Source organism: Heteronotia binoei, chromosome 7 (assembly GCF_032191835.1).
Source record: "Heteronotia binoei isolate CCM8104 ecotype False Entrance Well chromosome 7, APGP_CSIRO_Hbin_v1, whole genome shotgun sequence".
Lineage (NCBI taxonomy): Eukaryota > Metazoa > Chordata > Lepidosauria > Squamata > Gekkonidae > Heteronotia > Heteronotia binoei.
In genome coordinates, this window is record NC_083229.1 from 86,965,677 (window position 1) to 86,990,434 (window position 24,758).

Here is a 24,758-nt window from a genome sequence, read left to right on the forward strand (position 1 = left end):
TAGCCTCATTAAATGTGATGGCCAGAACTCTCTTTGGAATTAAATTATGCTTGTCACAATCTTGCTCCTGGCTCCATCCCCCAAATCCCCAGATATTTCCTAAATTGGACCTGGCAACCCTTGGGGAAAGGGAAAGTTCACTGAACACTTCATTATATCCTATGGAGACCACTCCCCATAGGGTAAAATGGAGATTCGCTCTATGGGTACCTGGGGCTCTGAGGGGGGCTATTTTTTTTATTATTTTTTTTGCGGTAGAGGCCCCAGATTTTCAGCATAGCATCTGGTGCTTCTCCTCAATCCCTTCCCCAAGTTTCAAAAAGATTGGACCAGGGGGTCCAATTCTGTGAGCCCCAAAAGAAGGTGTCCCTATCCATGGTTCATGTTATGTCTGACCCACCACATTTATCAAAATATACCCACAGCTTGGTGTTCTGCTCTGGACAAAGGGATCGCAATTTCAATGTAGAGGGATTTTATCATGATCCAGTTGTTATCCATTGAGGCCTATTCTATGTGCTGCTGCTACCTGCCACATGAGTATGGAACCCAAAGACTCATGAATCTTCCTAGCTTCCTTATGATGTTAGAGGGCTTTACCAAGTGACATTGTTGGCAGTCCTGTCAAAGCACTGGATTGGATGGACTGATGGCTCAGGCAGCTGATATAATCATTCCTAAAAACCCAACTAAAAATTGAAAGAGTCCATTCAGCTCCATGATTTACAAGAGAACAGGGAGAATGACGTGGCAGGGACATTAGCTAGCACAGCAGCTGCAAAATATTCAGGCTGAATCTGACCAATAATAAGATTGCCATTTTCACCTACAAACTGGGAATGACAGAAGCACTGGCTAAGACTCCCTTACCATGCTAGGCAGGCAGTCTGAGGGAAAGGCTTTGTTTGCACCATCTGTAAAAATGTCATACTGTAAATCTGATCTCAAGTAATATGAGAACTGTAGCCATTGTTGCTGTGCTTATTTTAGAATTTCTTCTATTCCACACAACTGATCCTAGTCTAACAAATCTAATTGTCTGCAGAGTAGTATGGGTTATATATAGCAGTATTAAGGGCAGTGCATGCCAATCAGCATAGTATTGCAAGGCAAGTTTTGCACTGGCAGTGTACCTCTTGTGCCAGTGGAATGCTGAGCAGAGGAAGAATACGGACCTGAATTTCAACATGCATATCTGATATTCTAGATGCATAAAAAGATGGTGCTTGGGAAAACAGAAACATGTATGGCAGTGATGCATAAACACATATCCTATTCTGCTGGAGGTGCCTGTGCTTACAAGCTGTGTACCAGCTCCTCTGTAAATACCAGCTTAGTGGTCTACTCAGTCTTTTCTTTCTTCTGCATTTCTCTGAATTATAACCAAAAGCTACAGCCACAAAGCAGTCTGGACCTTCTTATGTCTGTGAAACTCAGTCAGGTTCAGTTCCAAATGACTATGATATAACTGTTTTCAAAATAAAGCAATAGATGAAAGCTATAAAGTATGTTTGTTGTCTTGCTGTTGGCTGAAGGTTTTGTTTCTATTTAAGAAGAGAATTATTCGAGTTCAATTGATGATGACTCAGCTGATTAACCAGTTAGTCTACACTATGATGTCAGGATCCATTGGTCTAAGTCCAGAACAGTCTCAATCCCCAGGGTTGTTCTTCATTGGGCAAGTGCCCCAAGATAAAGCAAGAAGAGAGGGCTTCCTTTCATTCAGTTTTCCCACACTGCTCTGCCAAGTACCTATTCCCAACTGCCATGAAATGAGTCTAGTTCTTCTTCCCTGGCTGCTGTTGGGCACACCGTTTAAGTGCTTCCTCAAGGGAGGGCTTTGAGGGCCACAACCCAGTCCCGGGGAGTGACAGCCAATGGAAACTTGCCTCGGATTAGTGAGTTCACTGACCCTTCCTCCTTCTTTAAAGAGCTGGCTGCCCCACCCAGCCTCCTCTAAGAAGGTCAGTGCTGACTGCTGTCCCTGCCCCCCATAGAGCTCCCCCAAGTCTTAGTGCCGGACTTGGGTAGAAATTCGACTGGGTTGGCTTCTGCTGCTAAGAATGCAGCTGAAAGCTGGCTGGACTCTTTCAAGCTCGCTGACTCTCAAGTAGACTTGGCCAAGACCATGTCCCGCTGCAACCTGGGAAACAACTTCCCCAGCTTCAAGCTTGCTTCAAGCTTCCCCAGCTTCAAGCTTGCTGGTGCTGTGCACATCTGGTGGGGTTTAAAATCCCTTGGAATAAGTGTGGTGGCAGTGATGCCAACCCTAGACATTTGATTTTGTATGATGTATGAACATGACATATTGGCTTAATCCTGGCATGTGCCCTGTTGCTACCTTTGCATGTTGAGATACCTACCAGGGTCTCTGTGGAAGAGGTAGAGGAAGAGGCAAGGAAACTAGAGTATGAATTATTAGCAGTGAGACAAATCCTGATTTCACAAAGTAACCATAGTTAAAATAAACCTTGGTTTTGCTTTATGCCTCAGTCAATTCAGACTGTCTAATTTCAAGGCAGTCTCATAAGGCCCTTGCAGGAACAAGAAAGAACTGGCAGATGTGGAGGCTTAAAGTGATTCTCAACAAGTAGGCATTAACTGAAAACAAGTCCTGCTCAAGAGAAAAACATCTATGGAGTTTGAAGGGAAGTATCAGCTGATATCTACATCTCTGTGTTTATTATCTTGGGACTTTTCACACACTACAAAGCTCATGGGTTGGGTCTCGGTACCACCCTGTGTCAAGTATAGCACATAAGAAGAGCCCTGCTAGATCAGACCAATAGTCCATCTAGTCCAGTATCCTGTATCACTCTGGTCGTTTTCGCACTCACCTTAATCAGCAGCGACGACCCTCTTCACCACACAGGATCTGCGCGGATTTCGCACTAATTGCCGCAGAGCACCCAGAAGAGCCGGAAAGTCCCGTCGCTTTTGCGGCGCAAACGGAAACCGCCAAAAACCAGTTTCCATTTGCGCCGCAAAAGCGTCGGGACTTTCCGGCTCTTCCGGGTGCTCCGTGGAAATTAGTGCGAAATCCGCGCAGATCCTGCGCGGTGAAGAGGGTCGTCGCTGCTGATTAAGGTGAGTGCGAAAACGACCTCTGTGACCAACCAGTTCCTCTGAACAGCCAACAACAGGGCATAAAGGCTGAGGCTTTCCCCTGATGTTGCCTCCTGGCTCTGCAATTCATAAGCTTAGCGCCTCTGACTATGGAGGTTCCCCTAATTAGCTATTGATAGACATACCCTCCATGAATCTATCTAATCCCATTTTAAAGCTGTTTATTTCTGTGGCCATCCCTACATTCTCTGGCAGCAAATTCTACATTTTGATCAATCTCTGTATAAAGCAGTATTTCTTTTTGCCATCCTGAACCTGCTGTCCATCAGCTTCATTAGATGCCCTCAAGTTCTAGTATTTTGGGAGAGGAAGAAAAAGTTTTCTTTGTCAACTCTCTCCACTACATACCTAATTTTATAATCTTCTATCATGTCCCCCTTAGTCATCTCTTTTCATAACTGAAAAGACCCAGACCAGTTTCACACTAGACCTTTAATCCTGGTTAAGTTCTGTCCCCAAAGAGACATTCTACACTAGAATCAAAGAAACCAACTCTATGATTCTATAATTTTACTGTAGAATGTCAGCTTGGGGACAGGGCTAAACCAGGATTAAAGGTCGTGTGAAATTGGTCCTAAACTCTTCAGTTTTTCCTCATAGGGAAAGCTCCAACCCCCTAATAATCTTGGTTGCCCTCCTCTGTACTTTTTCCAGCTCTGCAATGTCCTTTTGAAGATATGGTGATCAGAACTGAGGCTTCACCATAGATCTATGCAGGAACATTATAATATTGGTCGTTCCAGTCTCAATCCCTTTTCTAATAATCCCTAACATAGAGTTGTCTTTTTCACCACTGCACCACACACTGGGTTGACACTTGCATTGACCTACAATCCCAAGATCTTTTCCCCTCTCAGTCTCAGCAAGTTCAGACCCCACTAGCTTGTACTTGAAGTTGGGGGGGAAAAATTGTCCTCTTGTGCATCACCTTACACTTATCACTGAATTTCATTTGCTGCATTGTTGCCACTCACTCAGTTTGTGGACGTCTTCTTGGATCCTTGGTTTTCACCACTCTGAATAATCTGGTGTCATCTGGAAACCTGACCACTACATTACCCACCACTAGTTCCAGAGCATTTAGGAATAAATTAAATATTACAACCTCCAATACCAATCCTTGTGGAGCCCACCATACTTTCTCCCATTGTGAGAACAGTCAGTTGATTCCTACTCTTTGTTTCCTGTCGTTTAACCACTTTTTAATCCATAAAAGAACCCATTCTGTTATCCCATGACTGATAAGTTTACTCAAGAGTCTTTTGTAAGGTCCCTTGTCAAAAGCCTTTTGAATGCCCAGATATGTAATGTCTACCAGGTTACCATTGTCTGCATGCTTGTTCATTTTCTCAAGGATCTCCAAAAGCTTGGTGAGACAGGACTGCCTTTGCAAAGCCATGCTAATTTTCCTCAGCAGGCTTTGTTCCTCTTTGTGTCTTAACAGTTCTTTCTTTTATTACACTTTCTACTCATGTGCCTGGGACAGATGTTAGGGGGTGACTGGATTGTAATTTTCTGGTTTCCCTCTGGATCCCTTTTTAAAAATTGGTGTCACATTTGCTACTCTCCAGTCTTCTGGTACAGTGATTGAATTTAGCGATAAGTTACATATACGGATTAGCAGATCAATTATCTCACATCTGGGTTCCTTAAGAACTCAGGTGTATGCCACCAGGACCTGGAGACTTATTGGTTTTTAAATTCCCCAGTAGGTCTAGAACTTCACCTCAGATCACCTCAATTTGGCTCAGTTCTTCAAACTCCCTTCCTGAAAATAGGGGTTGTGGCATGAGTACATGTCCCACACTTTCCACTGTGAACACAGAAGCAAAAAAGTCATTGATCTTCTCTGCCATCTCCCCAACTTTCTTTAGCAATCCCTTTACTTCTTTGTTATCCAAAGACCCCACTGCTTCTCTGGCTGGTTTCCTTGCTCCAGATATATATTTTTAAATGCTTATTGTTTGTCTTAATGCTTTTAGCAACCCATTCCTCAACATCTGTTTTTGCATGCCTAATGGTTGACTTGCATGTCTAATAGTTGTAAGAGCCTGTGATTCCTTCCTGTTCAATTCATTGGGGCAGACATTGTACTTTTTAAAAGAAGCCTCTTTACTTTTGACAGCTTCTTTGACTTGCATTGTTAACAACTCAAGTCTACTTTTTGACTTGGCATTGGCTTTCCTAACCAGTAGAATGCATTCTATTTGGGCTTCAATTAGTGTTCAATTAAATAGCTTCCAGGAATTCCCTAGGGATTTGACTCTCTTGTGTTTCCCTTTTAGCTTCCTTTATACTATTTATTTTTGTGAAATTCTCTCTTTTGAAATCAAATGTTACAGTTTTGGGCTTTTGGGGTAACTTTCTGTTGACCTAAATGCTGAACTTAATAGCATTATGGTATCTGTTCCCAACTGTCATAACAATCTCTGCATCTCTCTCTGGGTCTTGAGACCTGCTCAGAACCAAGTCCAGGATCACAACCCGTCTGGTTGGGTCTGTGACCAAGTGTTCCAGTGCACAGTCATTTAAGATGTCTAGGAACTTCGTTTCTATAGCATGACTTGAGCACATGTTTACCCAGTCAATGTGAGAGTATTTGAAGTCTCCCAATATTGTACAGTGTGGGTTCTCCTCAATTTCTGCAGGCCTCCCCTGCACCATTTTCACAGTTGGGGTTACTGTTGGACTTTTAGGCCATCCACTGCAGAGAACCCCTGAGTTTCCTCAAATGGGATTGTTTTAGGTTGGGAAAATGGTGCAGGAAGGGAGGCTGAAGTGTCTTTGCTACATGCACCCTGGTGCTGATCCTTGTTAGGTACCCCATGTGTTGGAATTGAGGAAAGCCTACAAGTTATAGTGTGATGGCGTTACACCTATTACAGCATGGTAACTAAGACCCAACCTGTGTACTATGTAAAGAGGACACAGACATGGGTTTGAGAGCACACACTGGCCAGGCTCATGAGGACTTCTACTCTGGAAAATCTCCACAAAATATCCTTCCAAAACTTACAATATTTTGTAGTGTGAGGAGAATATTATTTTTATTTTTATTTATTTATTGAAACAAAAAGGTAAAGACATCAATCGCTGCCTGGTTTTCTCTCTATGAGCCCTGGGTAAAAGATCCTAACAATAGTGACTATAATTTTAGCACCCATTTAAGGCACTGAACAGCATTTCTTCTGTGTTGATACAGGCCTGGGCTGTACAGCAGTAGCTAGACAGGAAGTGGATTTCTAAAACAATTTGTGACTGTGAGTAGATTACCGGAAGTAGGTCACAAAAGGGAAAGGGAGTTACTGTAATTCTTGAGTAACCCATGTTCATATTTTATGTTTCATGTGTGTTCTGATACTTTCAACATCACCTGTTGTCCACAAAGAGTCATGAAATCTGAAAGGAGAAGGCAAAAGCTGGAGGAAGCCCTGGTACTTGTGAAGCAGTAGCACCATGTCATGCTAGATTGTTCTATCCAACTTAAACCAGACTCTTATTTGTCCTCAGGAACAGCTGGTCCCACTTCTATGTAATGAGGTTGTAATTAGAATGGGAAATTCTAAAATATGCGGTTCTCCCATCTACTTTGTCCCATAGATGCTGTTTCTTTAACTCATTGTATCCTGGCAGTCTTGGAGCTTGGATGTAGCAATACAGAAGCAGAATACATAATATCAGGACTTTAACTGAAACCTTTCACCTTTTCCACTTCAATGAAGAATCCAAAAATGCAGGAAATGAAAGAACTTGTACTACCTTAGGAACTGGTGGAATAGGAAATTAATTTGGATGCTGAGTACTGACATGATTTGAGTGCAAGCAAGCTTGATCTTTCAGGTTCATATCTAGATTCTACAGCTTTGAATTCATTTTGGACTAATCAGAGAAATCTTGGGACAAGCAAACCTTAGAATTTGTTTGTTTGAGTGTTTTGGGGTTTTTGGAAGAAGGCTAAATATTTTTTTATCCACATTGCTGATCATCCTTCATGTTGCAGTTGACAATTGTGCAGAAAACTGTTTATCCTGAAGTGTTTGTAATTTTAAAACATTATTACCACTGCCAATACAAATAACTTTTGCTACTACAGGCAAGAGAAAATCACCAACTTTTAAATGCCCTAAAAGTTCTGCTGGATGACTTTCGATCTGAGCTCCAGGAGGATGAGCAAGAACGTCACAATCTCCAGCAGCAATATGCCACAGACAAAGCTGCTTGGGAGGTGGAATGGACTAAGCTGAAGTGTCAGTTGGAGCAGGTATGGTTCTCACAGAGTGAATGAAAAGGCAGAGCCATGTTTCTCAAAATTTAACTGAAGATGAGTGGGAGACAATTGAATGATTGAAGAGGATGGAAGGACAAAGAGTTCTGGTCCTTTCCCCATCACAGTGTGGTGTCATGGTTAGAGTGTTGGATTTGGACAGGGAAGATGGGGATTGAAATCTCTACTCAGGCCATGAACCTCACTAGGTCTCCTAGTAGCCACTCTCCAGCATGGTCTCCATTAGCCCAAGCCTGTGCCTCCTGCTCCACCACCTCTATGGGTGTCCAGGGCACCAGTACTCATGCATCTTCTTCGTGGTCTCTGTGCCTCACACTCATGGGATAGTGCGCCTGCGCCGATCCCCGAATCGGTATCTGAAAAAGCCCGGGATTTTTCCGCGCTCAGCGCCAATGAGCATGCGCAAGCGACCCACTGCGCATGCCCACCAGCGCCCGCGCGGCAATCCCGCCAGTTCCTTTCTGACCGCTGCGCTGAGAGGTTTACCTTTCCGTTTCCCCGGTCGGTGAGAAGTTTTTTGGCTTCGCCTTTTCTTCTCGTTCTAGCCCGTTTACCGTTGTTGTTTAGTAGTTAGCTGTAGTTCATAGTTGTTAGTTAGTTAGTTAAAAAAAAAAAAAAAAAGCGTTTTGTGTTCGCCCGCCTGACGGCCCTTCGGGGCGCTTCGCCCGCGCTTTTCCCCCACTCCTCTTTTCTCTCTCAGATTGTTCTGGGGAGTTTTTTTGCGGCTACTTTCTATGGAAAGTCGCTGGGGGTTTTTCAAACGCTGTCGTGCGTGTGGGAAGAAGATCGCCCCTCCAGACGGTCATTCCCTGTGTCTACTCTGCCTGGGAGAGGCCCACCGAGTAGACTCGTGTCCGCATTGTCTCCGCTTTTCGAAGCAGACGAGGAAGAACCGGGCGGCTCGATTATCTGCGGCACTGATCGAATCGGCGCTTACACCCCATCGACCGATGGAGGTATCGGCACCGAAGTCGTCCGAAACCCCGGCCCTGGAGCTCGCATCGGCCGATGCGGCTCCGATACGGACTTTGGACTCGCCGGAAGAGCGTGGCTCCACGAAACGTTCCCTTGAGGGGGCGGTGGATACGCCCGCTAAAAAGCGCCAGGAGGACTCGGGGACCCGACCTCCGAAAAAGGCGAAGTCGAAGGAGAAGCGAAAGCGACCCCGCACTCCTTCCCCATCGGGCGGTGCGTCGACATCGACGTCGACAAAACCTCCGAAAAAACCTCGGACGCCTCCGCGCCGTAGCCCAGCTGACCAGCAGCGCCTGTCGGCGTCGGAACAAGAGCCGGAAATCGACTTAACCCAACGGTCTTCATCTTCGGGCTCCCGTCGTCGCTCCGAAAGCGAATCGACCTCGGAGGTTGATGCGTCGGCACCGGTGATCGACCCACCATTCAAGCCCCGAGTCAGGCGAGACACATTCTATCCTCCTCAACGCTTCCCGATACCACCGTGGGAGCAACGCAGGTGGCAGCCTCCCTACTCCCGGTACGAGACCTGTCGTTGGTACCCGGACGACTACCACGATTGGGAGCAAGCATCCCAATTTTCATCGGTGTCGAGGGTATCCCATCGGTCTCGGAAGGCCTCTGCGTCGGCGTCGGTTCCCCCGGATCGACAGTTGGTTCCGGTAGATGTGGATCGAAGACCACCGATCCTTCCACCGCGAGAATCGACCCCGATGCTCTCGGAGCACTCCACACACAAGGACTCCTCGTCGTCGGAGTCGGAGAGTGAAGTCCAGGGATTGGAGCCTTCGCCGGGTTCCCAGACGGCCGAGGATCTCCCGATCTCGCCGTCGGAGGATCTGAAGTCCTATGGGGACCTTGTGAAGCGGATTGCCGCCACCCTCAAGCTGCCTGTGACGCAACCGGAGCCAGTAGTGGACGACAATGTGTTCGATATAATGCAAAGGAACACATCCACTGCGGTTGCCCTGCCAGTGACCAAGGTGATCCTCCAGGTGGTCAAAGAGCCTTGGGCGCGACCCTCCTCGACGCCAGTCTCATCGAAACGGCTGGACCATATGTATAGGGTCCAAGAGACTGGGGCTGAGTTCTTGTTCACCCATCCGCGCCCGAACTCGGTGGTCGTCTCCTCCTCTTCGAAGGCAAGGAAGGTCCACTCCTCCCCACCGGACAAAGAAGGGAGGAAGATTGATGGAATGGGCCGCAAGGTCTACTCCGCGGGGGCACTCGGCATAAAGGTGTCTAACTATGCCGCCTGCATGGCTAGATATCAGTATGCCGTGTGGGAACAACTTTCCCCCTTCCTTTCCTCGTTAACTGAGGAAAAGAGGGCTGCTGCAACCAGGCTACAAAAAGAAGGTCTCGCTGTGGCCAGACAACAACTGGCCGCAGCAAAACATATGGTTGAAGCCTCGGCCAAACAGATTACGTCTGCAGTCTGTATCCGACGGCACTCCTGGCTCAGGTCTACCACGCTCCACCAGGACACTAAGACCTTCATCGAAGATCTGCCGTTTGAGGGTGACGGGCTCTTCAGCACCACAACTGACTCGGCGCTGCAAGAGTTCGACAAAAGTGTCAAAACCTCTAAGAACTTGGGTGTCCAATCTGCTCCTAAGGCTTCCAAATCCAAGCAATGGTCCAAACCCTGGACCAAGAAGCCTTATCAGAAGTTTTCTCCTGAGCAATGGCGTCCTCGCCCTGCCCAGTCCGAGCGATCACCCTACTCAGGTAACGGCAGGAACCGTTATGGATCACAACCCCCCAGCAAGTCGAAGGGGGTTCGCTCCCAGAAGCAGGGGGTTTGACTTCTCCCAAGCACGCGTCGTCGTCCCCGTTGGGAATTCATCCATCCGCCTACGCCCTTTCCTGCCTGCCTGGGAGTTGATCTCCACAGACAGGTGGGCTCTGTCCATCATAGAAGAGGGCTACAAAATAGAGTTTGTTCAGACCCCAAACCAGTCCGTGGTAGTCACCACTCCCCCTTCCCCACCTCTGCTGGCGGAGGTGAACAACCTCCTACAGAAACAAGCCATAGAGGTAGTTCCACTGGAGGCCAGGACGGGAGGCTTCTACTCCCGGTACTTTCTGGTTCCCAAAAGGGACGGGGGCCTAAGGCCTATCATGGACCTTCGGAGTCTGAACAAATTTATTCTGTACCAGAAGTTCAGAATGGCTACGCTGCAAACAATCCTGCCCCTCATCAATCAGGGAGACTGGATGGCGACCCTGGACCTCAAGGATGCTTATTTTCATGTCAGCATCCATCCCGCGTTCAGGCGTTTCCTACGGTTTGCAGTGGGTGCTCGTCACTTCCAATTCAGGGCCCTGCCGTTTGGACTGTCTACTGCTCCTCGGGTGTTCACGAAGCTGATGAGTGTGGTGGCTGCCCATCTTCGTCTGCAGGGAGTCGTTGTCTTCCCATACATCGACGACTGGCTTCTTGTGGCGAAGTCGAGGGAGAGTCTAACAACCCACATCGCTACCACTCTGCGTCTTCTTGGCACCCTGGGGCTGCAAGTCAACCTGGAGAAATCCCATCTCACTCCCTCAAAGACAGTTCAATTCATAGGGGCTCTGTTGGACACTCAACAACATCGAGCATTCCTCCCTTCGCAGAGAGCGAAGGACATCATCAATCTGGTGCAGCTACTTCAAAGGCGGCGGTGGGGCACGGCTCAGCAGCTCCAGCGGATGCTGGGGTTGATGGCCGCGACGACAAGCGTGCTACGTTTCGCAAGACTGCACATGAGAGGCCTACAGATTTGGTTCTTGCGCCACTTTCGGCCTCTCAGAGACTCACCTCGAAAGAGGTTCACCATTCCACCCGGGACTCTCCGCTCCCTGCAATGGTGGGGAACAGAGAGCAACATCCGTCAAGGGGCCCCTTTTCATCTGCCGACCCCTACAGTAACCATCGCTACCGATGCCTCCATGTGGGGGTGGGGAGCCCACCTGGAGGAGCTGTGTGTGGGAGGCAAGTGGCCACCGAAACTGAGCCGGTGCCATATAAACTACCTAGAACTGCTAGCAGTTCACTTTGCCCTTCGATCGTTCCGTCCACTGCTGGCGGGACAGACTGTGGCATTGCTTACGGACAATACCACTGCCCTGTGCTATATAAACAGACAGGGGGGGACAGTGTCTCGCAGGCTATGCTCGCTGGCGATGGATCTCTGGGAGGAGTGTCTCCAGTGGGACATTTTTGTAAAAGCTACACATCTGCCGGGGGTCCTCAACATACAGGCGGACTCTCTCAGCAGGGGTGGAGCCTCCCCACACGAATGGGAACTGCAATGGAGGTTCCTGGAGCCGGTGTTCCAACTCTGGGGCTACCCACAGCTGGATGCTTTCGCCACAGCGCAGAACAAGAAGTGCCCATTGTTCTGTGCCAGGGGAGGTGCGGATCCGGCTTCCTTGGGAGACGGACTTCTACTTCGGTGGGAGGGCTGGTTCCTGTACATGTTCCCGCCCTTACCTTTGCTAACGAGGGTGGTCCACAAGTTAGTGCAGGAGAAGCCACGTTGCATTCTGGTGACCCCGTGGTGGCCCCGTCAGGGCTGGTTCTCGATTCTGCTCCAGCAGTCGAGGGGGACCTTTTACCAGTTCCCGGCAGAACCGGACCTGTTGTCGGCCCAGGGAGGGCACGTGCTCCATCACAACGTGCCGCACCTGAAGCTGACAGCGTGGTTCATCGACCACTAGACTTCTCCACCAGGGTTCAGCAAGTGCTCCAGAGTAGCAGGAAACCTTCCACCCGTGCCTCTTACGAGAGGAAGTGGAAAAAGTTCAGTGACTTTGTGGTTGACTCTCCAATGTCACCTGACACTGTTGGGCTGCCCACAGTTTTTGAGTTTCTTTTGTCCTTGGTGGATGAGGGGCTGGTATTCTCATCCATTAAGGTCTATTTAGCAGCTATTTCTGCTTTTCATGATTCAGTTGAGGGTTACTCTGTCTTTGCTCACCCGCAGTCCAAGAGATTTATGAAGGGATTGTTCCGCCTTCATCCCCCGTCTAGATCCCCTCCACAGCTGTGGGACTTGACTTTGGTCCTGGACAAGTTGACTCGTCGCCCCTTTGAGCCTATGGCGACATGTTCCCTGCAACTTTTGTCTTGGAAGACTGCATTTTTAGTTGCCATCACTTCGGCACGTCGTGCAGGGGAGCTCACAGCGATGCGGTGTGACTACCCATACCTTGCCTTTAGAGAGGCTGGGGTCTCTCTGGCCCCAGACATTACTTTTCTCCCGAAAGTGGTTTCCCAGTTTCACCTTGACTTAGAGGTTTGGTTGCCCACCTTTTACCCTAGCCCTTCCTCGGATGAGGAACGCAGACTGCACGCGTTAGATGTTAAGCGTGCCCTCCTGTTTTATCTAAACCGTTCACGGGGTTTTCGTAAGGACAATCAACTCTTTGTTTCCTACTCTGCCCCAAAGTTAGGGTCCAAAATTTCTTCTCAGAGACTGTCCAAATGGCTCACTGAGACGATCAGACTTTGTTATTTGTTGGCTAAGAAGCCTCTACCTGGACCTGTTCGTGGACACTCCACAAGGGCGATGGCCACGTCGGTGGCATTCCTGAAGGGTGTGTCCCTTTCCGATGTCTGCAAGGCGGCTACCTGGTCTTCTCCGCATGCCTTCATGAAGCACTACGCGCTGGACGTGCATGCTCAGCAGAGGACTCGGTTGGGAGCTGCGGTGTTGCAAGCCGTTTCTTCAGGCTGACCGTCTTCCCGCCTCCAGGTATGCTTTGCTTGCTAATCTCCCATGAGTGTGAGGCACAGAGACCACGAAGAAGATAGACAGGTTGCTTACCTGTAACTGTGGATCTTCGAGTGGTCATCTGTGCATTCACACTACCCGCCCTCCTTCCCCGCTGCTGACGGTCTCTCTTCAGTAAGGGGCTTTCAGCGGTCAGGGAGGAACTGGCGGGATTGCCGCGCGGGCGCTGGTGGGCATGCGCAGTGGGTCGCTTGCGCATGCTCATTGGCGCCGAGCGCGGAAAAATCCCGGGCTTTTTCAGATACCGATTCGGGGATCGGCGCAGGCGCACTATCCCATGAGTGTGAATGCACAGATGACCACTCGAAGATCCACAGTTACAGGTAAGCAACCTGTCTTTCCACCCTGTTCAGTTTTATAAAGAATGCAGATCCTCCGGAACTGCAGATGAAGCTCCTGGAGGGGTCCAGGCCTTGTAATTTCCATCAGTTGGGCTGTTGTCACTGTGACCAGCCTTGTGGAGTGTTGGCTTGGACATTGCTGAGTGCTTCTAGCAATTATTGTGTCCTTTCACTTGGCCATCCTATTGCTCTCCATTGTGACTGCCTGCCACAGACAGTTGTTTTGTTTCAGACAATTGGTAGTGACCCACAGCTGGTGCTGACTAGGCCAACTGTCCTGGGACCCTGTCACTGCTTTGAGACTGGAAGACTAATACCGTTTTCGCACACAGCTTACCTCTCAGTCGCAATCCTGTTCCCTCCGCAGCGTCTGGTCAGATTTCCCACCATCTGCGCCGGAGTTACAGGAAGTGTCGCAGCTTCTGCGTAGCAAACGTGAACTGGGTTTTAGCGGTTTACGTTTGCTACGCAAAAGCCACGGCACTTCCTGTAACTCCGGCGCAGATGGTGCGAAATCTGACCGGACGCTGCGGAGGGAACAGGATTGTGACTGCAAGGTTAGCTGTGTGCGAAAACGGTAAAAGAAACCCTGCAAAGGATACTGCGTATGGGCAGCAATGCTAAAGCTGGCTCTCAAACTGACTCTGATACTGGCTCAATGTCTTGTTACCTATTTAACCCAACCTCCATTATTAATTTTGATTAGGATTACCTGTTACTGACAGTTCGTTAATTAGAAACTAAAGTGTTGAAATGAATTTAAGTACTAGTTAGGAATGAGGGAGGAAGGATTAGCTTAATGGGGTTTGTGATTAATTAGTTTAAATGTTAATGAATTGTAAATTTTACTGTTTGTACTGCTTTGTAGAATGGGTGAGATTTTGGGTGGAATGGGGCTAGAAGCTGCCAACACTAGTAATCAGGGGACAAGGGAGGTATGATGGTGGGAAAAGGTACTGGAAGGGAAGGAGACAGAGATATGGTTACGTTCAGTCTCCTTCCAGCCTTCATCTCATCCAAATATATGTTGGTGTGAGGGCTCAAAAATGTAACCCTTCTCCTACACTAATGTTGTTTAATGCCAGTTACATCATCACTAATAAGACCATAACACTGCAAAATTATGTTGCAGTGCAAGAGGTGGACTTGGTGTGTGTGACTGAGACCTAGGTAAGGGAGGGCGAAACAGTCACTGAAAGAACTTCCACACAGAGAGTTCTCAGTCCTACATCAGTCCCAGACTAAGGATTGCGGGGAGGGTGGCACTACTCATCCCAGAGTCATTCTCCTTCAGGGCACTCTCTGTCCCAAAGAACTCTGGTACTGGCTCTGTCAGCCTGGTCTAAGATGCTGAGGAGAGTTTGGCTGTCTGGCTTGTGTACCATCTGTCTTGCACATCAGTAGAGAGACTACTGAGCCTGCTGGAAGCAATAGTTTAGTTTTAGTTTAGTTTATTTGTAATTTATATCCCACCCTTCCCACCAGGTGGCTCAGGGCGGCTTACAGCATATAAAATCTAACATAAGAATATAAAAATTTAAACATTTCACACAATTTACACAGTTAAAACATTAAAAACATATGGCAATCTTATAAAAACTACACTCAGTTTCAAGTTTCAAGTGCCGGTTAGTTGTAAGCCAGCTGGAAAAGGTCTGTCTTACAGGCCCTGTGGAATTGAGCGAGATCCCGCAGGGCCCTTGCCTCTTCCGGCAGCTGGTTCCACCAGGAAGGGGCCATTACGGAGAAGGCCCTATCCCTAGTAGATTTCAAACGGGCTTCCTTTGGCCCGGGGACAACGAGGAGGTTTTGAGTTCCCGATCTCAGTACTCTCTGGGGAACATGTGGGGAGAGACGGTCCCTCAGGTAGGCAGGTCCTAGGCCATATAGGGCTAGTGGACTGGACCTTAGAGCTGCCTAAACTGATAGTGCTGGGAAACTTCAGTGTCCCTGTCAGTGCTACCACCTGCTCACAGGTGTTGGACCTGGTGTCTTCCTTGGCACTGCTGGGACTCTCAGATATCAGGTTCTATACATAAAGCAGGCCACACACTGGATTTAATCTTTGGCATGGGGATAGATATAGATATGACTACTATTGAAGTAGTGCCATAGTCAGATCATTTTGCCCTGAAGGACCTCAGCTCTATCCTGTCTAGGTGTCAAGCAGCGTTATGCTCACCTGTGGAGACTAATGGACCCAGTTGGGTTCCAGACTGATCTGCAAGTTCTGATGTCCCCAGCAATTCATTAGATGAGCTGATAGAGGACTGGAATATCCATCTCTTTGAAGCCATCAATGAAATTGCTCCCCAACATACAAGGCAGCAACCTGGTCATTTGCAGATACTTTTATTAAGCACTATTCTGTGGACATTAATACACGAAGGTAGATGTCAGTGGGACACCAGTCTTGCATTTGATCTTCCAGTAAATCACTCATCTCACTACCTGGTAAGTCAGCTTGCTAGTCTCCCATGTGGGACTGCATGGAACGACAATAAAGACAGTGTTTTACTTAACTTGTATTTGTCATCGAGTTGTCTCTGTGCCGGTACACATCTCTCCCTCCTATCCCTCTGTGAGCTCCTTGATTCAGTATTTGTTGGCTGATAATGGCAGCTCAGGATAACTGAAGGAAAGAGGATGGCCTGTTCCCATAGCACTGTTCCAATGGCCCTGATTGCAAGGAGCCCCTCCTGTTCTGTTACTAGGTTACCTAGAAATCTTCTGCCAGCTGGCCTGCACATGTGCGCAGACCCATGTGGGACTGCACAGTGCAACACTGTTTTTATTGTGAACAGAAAGTATTAATATCTGATCTTTAATTTTTTTATGAATGCATTCTAGATATTAAGAGTTGTGATTTTATGACAAGAGGTAATGCAGAGTTTCCAAGTCTTCTGTGTATAATCATTAGCAGCTATATGGAAGTATTTTGAAATCAGAAATTCAAAAGTGTAGATTGCTAATTAAAATTAAAGTAATTATTGTGACTCGTTGACAGCCTTTACAGTTTTTTAAAAAGACACTGGCTGTTAACACACTGGATTTTTCTATCGGGCACAATGGTTTAAGCTAACCTGAAAACTAGCTGGAGTTTTCAGAAATATCTTAGCATTATCTGATTTTTGGTGAGAAAAAGGTAGATAGCTACGGGGTATAAAAAATTAAGGGAAAAAGAATAAATCTTTCAGTTTGGGATTAAAGACTAGCTGACCCTGCAGCCATAGATTGCCGCAACAATACTATTGCTCATACAATACATCCAGAGTTGGGAGAGAATATAAGGTATTCCTACACAGTTCAAGAAACCTGGATATACAGCTGCCTCATAACTTCTTTCTAGTCATTGCTGTCCATATCACACTGTAAGTGCCCCAACGTCCTTAATTGTCAGAGACTTTCACAAAAAGTAATTAGTGCATTGATTGATTTCATAGACTGTTCTTAGCATTGCAAGTTAGATTACAAACTGTCCCATTAGATACATAAGCCTCTTTTATAGGAGTAGTTTTGTTGCCTTTTCAGAACAAACCTGTATTTTGAAGATTCAAAACTTACATGAGAAAGAATGGGGGGTGGGGGGAATCTGAACTTGTTAGCTGAGCTGACATGGATTTTGCCATGAAAAAGATGGTTGTACTATACCTTTTTTCCATTTACAGTTTGAAGGGAAGAATGGAAAAGCACAGAGTGACCTTGGTCTTGATATAAAGGCAGCTCTTAAGAGGGAGAGAGAGGAGCACAAGAAACTCCTCGCTGACAGTCACAAAATTGTGATGAACTTGCAGTGGCAAATCCAGCACAGTGAGAAGAACTGGAACAGAGAAAAAAAAGAGCTTCTGGAACGGCTGGATAACGACCGGCGAGAGTGGGAGCAGCAAAAGAAGGACCTGCTGAGGAGGCTGGAACAGGTAAGTCCATCCCTGATCAACATAATAAATTCTCTCAGTAATTGCACTGCAACGGAGGGACTTGGAGAAGTGCTTAAAGCACAGGGTGAGCCCAGGATACCTGCATCATTTTTCCCTTGACAAATAATTAGAAGAACCCAGTGGAACTAAGCAGACAGAAAGTATCCTTAGCAGCATTGCAAAAGTATGAAAACAGAATAAAAGGTCAAAAATCATTTCCTGTCATTCCACTTCTCTGCACACTTTGTCTGATTCATGATATTGAAAAGCTGTTTTCCCCCTTGCACCTCAGAAGTTATGTGATTTTTTCCCTTCATGATGAAAATCAAAACCCAAGGTTTGACTAATAAAAATAGACAAAATATCTTAATTGCCAAACTTGCAACTCTTGAGGTTGTCAATGCAAATTTTACATCCTCTTGTTTTTGTTTGTTTAGTAGGCCTATATTCCGCCCTTTCCCATAACGGGCTCAGGGAGGATCACAACATGAACAGAACAACAATAAAAACCTACCATTTAAATTTAAAACAATACAATAAAATTAGCAAATCAAACAATAGAACAATAAAACAAATAGGTGCATTGTCAGGCTGGAAGGGCACAATTCACAGGATACAGCAGTTTTCAGCCCAAAGGGAATGATGGTGATAATTGTAAAGTACCAGACTTGGAGACGAGCGTAGGGCAACATAGTTTATTCCATGGTACTATACAAGATGGAGAGCGCGAGCACGCGGGCCGGATCCCGCATATATACAGTTGCCGGACTATTCTCCCTGCTGGCCGGTCCAATGCCGGCCAGCCGTATTTCCCGCCACGAGCTGTGATTGGCGGATCGTTGCGCCCAGCGCGGAGGCACCTGGATGTTTCTCAGTTGCCTCCGCGGCTGATGTCATTCTGCTGTTGTGGCCCTTATGAACTGGTTGCGTTCTGCGAACGCCATACACTACACTCCTCCCCCCTTAGTTAGTGACATAGTCCTGGAGGTAGGCGGGAGGTCGGCGCTCCCGTGTTGAACGCCTGGGAGTGGCTTGTGGTGCCGGGGCTACTTCCGCCTCTGGGGTTTCCCCGGGGGGTTGAGCGTTGTTGGGTTGTGGGTCGGGGTCCGAGGGTTGGTCCGCCTCTGCTGGTGTGTGTGGCCGTGGTGTCGGTGCAGGTGTCATTGGGTGCCCCTCGGACCCTGTCCCCTCCCTCGTTTCCGTGGGTACCTCTGGGAGAGTCCGGCGGCGTAACTGGTCGATGTGCCGGTGTAGGATCTGGCCCCCCTCGGTGGATACCTCATAGTGGCGGGAACCCACGACCCGTAGTACCCGCCCGGCTACCCACTCGGGGCCTGAAGCGTAGTTGCGGGCGCACACTGGGTCCCCTGCGAAGAACCCCCTAGCCGCTTCTCTGACCTCCGGTGACCCTCGCACATCGGGGGCTCTGTTGGGGTTTAGCCGATCTAGCCTTGTGGTGAGCTTGCGCCCCATGAGGAGCTCGGCTGGGCTGACCCCGGTGACTGGGTTTGGGATGACCCGGTTGTCGAAGAGGAACGCGGCTAGCCGGTGGTCCCAATCGCCTTGCACTATCCTTCCCAGGGCCTCTTTTGTTGTTCGGACCATCCGCTCGGCCTGGCCGTTGGTGGCCGGGTGGAAGGGGGCTGACCGGATGTGTCTAATGAGGTACCTCTGGAGGAACGCCTGGAAGTCCCCCGAGGTGAACGCTGCCCCGTTGTCCGAGACTATGGTGTCCGGAATACCGTGGGTGCACAGGACCCTGCGTAATGCTCTAATGGCTGCTGCTGACGAGGTAGACCCTACGGGAACGACCTCTAACCATTTTGTGTATGCATCCACAATGATTAGGAAGATCTGTCTCTGGAACGGCCCGGCAAAATCAATGTGGAGCCGGGACCACGGTTTCCTTGTGGTCTCCCACCGTGTAGCCGGGGCGCTGGGTGGGTCCGGCCGCGACTCCTGGCATGTGCTGCATCTCCGGACCCAGTTCTCTATCTCCCCGTCCATCCCCGGCCACCATACGTAGCTCCTGGCCAGGGCCTTCATTCTCACTATGCCTGGGTGTGTTTCGTGGAGTGATTCTAAGACCCGTTTCTGTAGAGGGGGGGGGACCACTACCCTGCTCCCCCATAGTAGGCACCCTTTGTGGGCTGTGAGTTCCTCCCTTCGCATTTTGTAGGGTTTGAACTCTTCCCCCATGTTCCCCTCTGGCCACCCCCTCACCACCCAGTCGAGCACCCGTGCTAGGGTTTTGTTTTTCCCGGTGGCTCTAGCCACCTCCGCCGCGTGGAGGGGCTGCTCCGGAAGCGACTCGATCGACATGACCTGGTGTGCTGGGGCTGGATCGGGGCCTGTGTCAGGGAGCGGCAACCGGCTAACCCTGAACGCCCCCCTGTGGGTAACTATCGTCTGCGCCTCGGCCGTTTTAGCGTCCACTGGGAGCTGCTGGTAGGCTTGTGCCAGGTCCAGCTTCCCAAAAATCTTTGACCCCGCCAGGGCTGCCAGGACGTGGCTGACTACTGGCACCGGGTATGGGTTGTCTTGGAGCGCTTTGTTAATTGTGCACTTGTAATCGGCACATATCCGCACGTCCCCATTTGGTTTGACCGGGGTCACTATGGGGGTCTCCCACATGGCGTAATCAACTGGCTCCAGGACCCCTTGGGCTACTAGGCGGTCCAACTCTGCCTCGATCTTGGGCTTCAAGGCGAAGGGGACCCTCCTTGCCTTGAGCCGGATCGGTCTGACCGTCGGGTCGAGCGGTAGGGAGATGGCCGGGCCCTTGTAACTACCCAGCGACCCATCGAATACGTCGGGGAACTCTCCGCACACCTCCCCGAACCCTCCTGCTGTGGCTGTGCGCGCCACCTCTACTCGGATTCCCAAGGGGCCAAACCATGCAAGACCCAACAGGGTGGTAAGCGGCCGCTTGACTACCAGGATGTCTAGGGGCCCTCTGAAGGACCCCCGCTTCACCAGCACCCGTGCCCACCCCGCTATTTGGACCGGGTTTTGCTGGAAGTCCCGCAATATGAAATTTGCCGGTCGCAGCTGCAGCCCCTGGCCGGGGCGTAGCCTTCTCAGGGTCTCCTCCGCAATTATGGAGATGGAGGAGCCTGAGTCCACTTCCATGGTGCAGGGGGCCCCGTCTATGAGGACCGCCATCGTTATCTTGTTGGGGGTGGTCAGGGGTAAATTCAGTACCTGAAGTGAGGTGGAGGCTGTGGAGTGGGACTCGGCGGCCTCGTGGTGCGCGGTCGGCCGCGGGCGGTTGGGCTTGGCTCAGCAAGCTTGCGCGATATGGCCGGTCTTCCCGCAGCTCCTGCAGTCCCAGGTCCGGTACTGGCAGTCCCGCCGATCGTGGGGGTCGCCGCAGCTGGCGCATTTAGCCCTTTCACTGGTGCGCTGACTCTGCCGTTCGTGGGCTCGGGGGCGCTGTGGAGCTCGGGCGGCGGGTCCTGCGGCGCGTCGCGTCTGGAAGGCTTCTCCCTCGTCCTGGTGCTCGGGGTCCAGCTCCTCGTGGTGAGCGGTCTCGGTCTTGGCCCGGGGAAACGTCCTGGCGGTCCTCTCCCACGCTACCGCCTCGCTGAAGGCGCCCTGGAGGGTGAGCTCTTCTTTGGCGAAGAGCTTCTGCTGGAGCCTTTCATCGCGGAGGCCCCACGTGAATCGGTCGGCCAGGGTTTCCTCCAACTGGGGAAAGTTGCAGTTCCCGGCGAGTTTGCGGAGGGCCGCCAAGTAGTCCGCTGCTGACTCTCCTGCGGTCTGGTCCCTTCTGTGGAACAGGAATCTGCGAGCCACCCGTGAGGGCTGCGGCAAGAAATGGCCCGTGAGGAGCCAGATGATCTCCTCGTAGGATTTCTCCGCCAGGCGGGCGGGCGCCGAGAGACCCTTCGCGATCTCGAACGTGGCTGGCCCGCAAACGCTCAGGAGAACATCCCTCTTTGCTCCGGCGTCGGTGATCTTGTTGGCCCGGAGGTAGAACTCGACCCGTTCCGAGTAGGACTCCCAGCCCTCTGGATTTGCGGGATCGAAGGGCTCGAGGTAGCCGGTGATCCCGCCCTGGTTGGCCATGGTGGCGGCGGAGGTCGTGTCCGGTCGTTCGTTGCCCAAGATCTCCGTCGTAGCCGATGAGGCTAGGATCCCACCTTCTTCGCCACTGTAAAGTACCAGACTTGGAGACGAGCGTAGGGCAACATAGTTTATTCCATGGTACTATACAAGATGGAGAGCGCGAGCACGCGGGCCGGATCCCGCATATATACAGTTGCCGGACTATTCTCCCTGCTGGCCGGTCCAATGCCGGCCAGCCGTATTTCCCGCCACGAGCTGTGATTGGCGGATCGTTGCGCCCAGCGCGGAGGCACCTGGATGTTTCTCAGTTGCCTCCGCGGCTGATGTCATTCTGCTGTTGTGGCCCTTATGAACTGGTTGCGTTCTGCGAACGCCATACACTACAATAATAAATAGGATAGCACCATAGTCTGTAAAGCATGATGTCTCAGCAAGTAAGACCAGCTGATGGAATAGTTGCTGGAATAGGACGCCTACTGCCTCAACCAAAGGCCTGGCGGAACAGCTCCATCTTACAGGCCCTACGAATTGATAGTAATTCAGGTAGGGCCCAGGTCTCCATAGGGAGATAATTCCACTAGGCAGGGGCCAGAGCCAAGAAGGCCCTGGCCCAGCCAAAACAGACGTCCTTTGGGCCAGGGGTGGTCTGGAGGTGTTGTGTAGCAGACCACAATGACCTCCAGGGCGTGTATGGAATGCCCTCCTAGCTTCTTCTCAATGGAATGGCATCCTAGTATAAACAGCACAGTGTTTGTACCAGAGTGTGAATGTACGTGCATTTATTTGTTGCCATTCTGCTGCTATTCTTGGCCCACAGTCCTTTGTGATTACTTTTGCAATCACTTTCGATAGACAAAAGTAGAACAAAGTTTGAGTCCCGTGGCACTTTTGAGACCAACAAAGTTTTACTCAAGATATAAACTTTCATGTGCAAGTCCTCTTCCTCAGATACAGTGAAACAGAATTTTCTCAACTATAACAGCCTCCCTCAGAACTTTCATTATGATTATAGATTTCAGATTTTCAGATCACATTAAAATCTTTTAGTGTTGGTTTTTATTTTCAGTTCACTGAAGTGTTACAGCAAACCTAATTATGACCTAGATAATAATAATAATATACTTTTTATTTATATCCCACCCTCCCCGCTGAAGCAGGCTCAGGGCGGCTCACAACCTATTAGTTCAATGCAATACAATAAAATCATATAATTCAATAAATACTACATTATAAAACCATCATTTAAATCAACATTCCAATTAAAATTAACAGTTATGGTGCTAAATTACAGGTTTTTAATAAATTGATGGCGGAATACAACAGCAGCGAATCTATCATTAGCTCAGCATTCAATGAAGGCCATCTTAAAAAGAGTGGTCTTTCAGGCTGTGTGGAATTGCTCAAGACTCCGCAGGGCCCGCACTTCATCCGGAAGTTGATTCCACAGGTGTGGAGCTGCGATAGAGAAGGCCTGTTCCCTTGTGTTCTTCAATTTGGCCTCCCTCGGCCCAGGGATATTCAACTGGTTTTTTCCCCCTGACCTCAGTGCTCTCTGGGGTTTATATGACGAGAGACGGTCCCTCAGGTAGGCAGGCCCTCGACCATATAGGGCTTTAAAGGTAATAACCAGCACTTTGTACCGAACCCGGTATGCAACCGGCAGCCAGTGCAGCCCATGCAGCCCCGGCTGTATGTGCTCCCACTTCGGCAGCCTTAACAACAGCCTAGTCACCGCATTCTGCACCAGCTGTAGCTTCCGGGTTTGGCACAAAGGCAGCCCCATGTAGAGGGCATTACAGTAATCCAGTCTTGAGGTGACCATTGCATGGATCACTGTTGCTAGGTCCTGTGCTCGAGAAAGGGGGCCAACTGCCTCGCCTGTCTAAGATGAAAAAACGCGGACTTGGCAGTGGCCGCTATCTGGGCCTCCATTGACAATGAAGGCTCCAGTAGAACCCCCAAGTTCTTGACCCAGTGCGCCGCTTTCAGTGACACACCGTCAAAAACTGGGAGAGGAATTTCTCTTCCCAGAGCGCCACGACCCAAGCAAAGGACCTCCGTCTTTGTTGGATTCAGCTTCAACCCACTCAGCCTGAGCCAACCTTTCATTGCTTGCAGCGCCAGGTCCAGGTTTTTTGGGATGCAGTCAGGCCAGCCGTCCATTAGTAGATAGAGCTGGTGTCATCCACATATTGATGACACTCCAGCCCATACCTCCGGGCAATCTGGGCAAGGGGGCGCATGTAGATGCTAAATAACATCGGAGAGAGAACTGCTCCCTGCGGCACCCCACAATCATTGTCATTCTTAGAACCGGTTATTAGGTTAAAGAAATTGTGTGTCTGTTGTTCATGCAACACATAAGTGACCTATGTAGGTTTCATACATAGCCATTGTTGGAAAGGAATACATTTTCAACAGCTAAATTTCTCAACATAAATTATTTAATTTACTAGTGCTAAGAAGAGTCATGTATTCCTGACTTTTCATAAGAACATAAGAGAAGCCATGTTGGATCAGGCCAATGGCCCATCCAGTCCAAAATTCTGTGTCACACAGTGGCCCAAAAAACCCAGGTGCCATCAGGAGGTTGGACACTAGAAGCCCTCCCATTGTGCCCCCCCCCATAAATGAATGTTTGTTAAGAAAACCTTAGGAAGATAATGCTTTTGGATGCTTATGAAGATGAGCAATATGAAGACAAGCCGGGTGGAGACTGTTCCATCAGGGACTGAATTCATCCAGCCATTCAACCCCCCACCCCCTTGACTGCTCAGGAGGCCTCAAATGAGCTGCTGTCTATGCTGCTGCTTGCCAGGGGAGACTTGTTGCAACAGGGACTGAGTTTCTCCAGCTGCTGTTTCTGTATTTTGTTGTATTGTGATTGTTGTTCATTTTTGTTGCTATTTGTTTTGTAAGCCACTTTGAGTCTTGCTTTGCAGGAGAAAAGTGGGATAAAAATATCGAAATAAGTAAATTAATAAATAAAAGATTCCAACAATTCACGTACATAAACTGTGCTCTTTCATCTGTAACTAGGCTGTGTACCAGCATTTCTGTTCCTTCTGAAAACTTGTGTGCACCAGATTTTGCTGCAGTAAAGCTTTTAAGTACAGCTGAATAATAATGTCCTGGTCTTCTCAGTCCAGTAAAATCATTGCAAGATCTTTGTAGCACTTGTGCACATCTTATTATGCCTGAAGTACAATATATATTTGTTTTGAAAATCACATTTAAATTGTTTGCCTGTCTGTTTGGGCATATG

The 24,758-nt window shown here is 49.1% G+C and overlaps 1 protein-coding gene across 2 annotated transcripts in view; it reads left to right on the forward strand.

Annotated features, from left to right (window-relative positions):
• MTCL1 (microtubule crosslinking factor 1) overlaps nucleotides 1-24,758 on the forward strand; it is a 148,305-nt gene that overhangs the window by 104,962 nt on the left and 18,585 nt on the right. For both annotated transcript variants that reach the window (XM_060244000.1, XM_060243999.1), the window contains 2 exons: nucleotides 7,220-7,387; nucleotides 17,174-17,422. In XM_060244000.1, coding sequence (XP_060099983.1) covers nucleotides 7,220-7,387; nucleotides 17,174-17,422 — 417 coding nt within the window. The remainder of the gene's footprint in view (nucleotides 1-7,219; nucleotides 7,388-17,173; nucleotides 17,423-24,758) is intronic.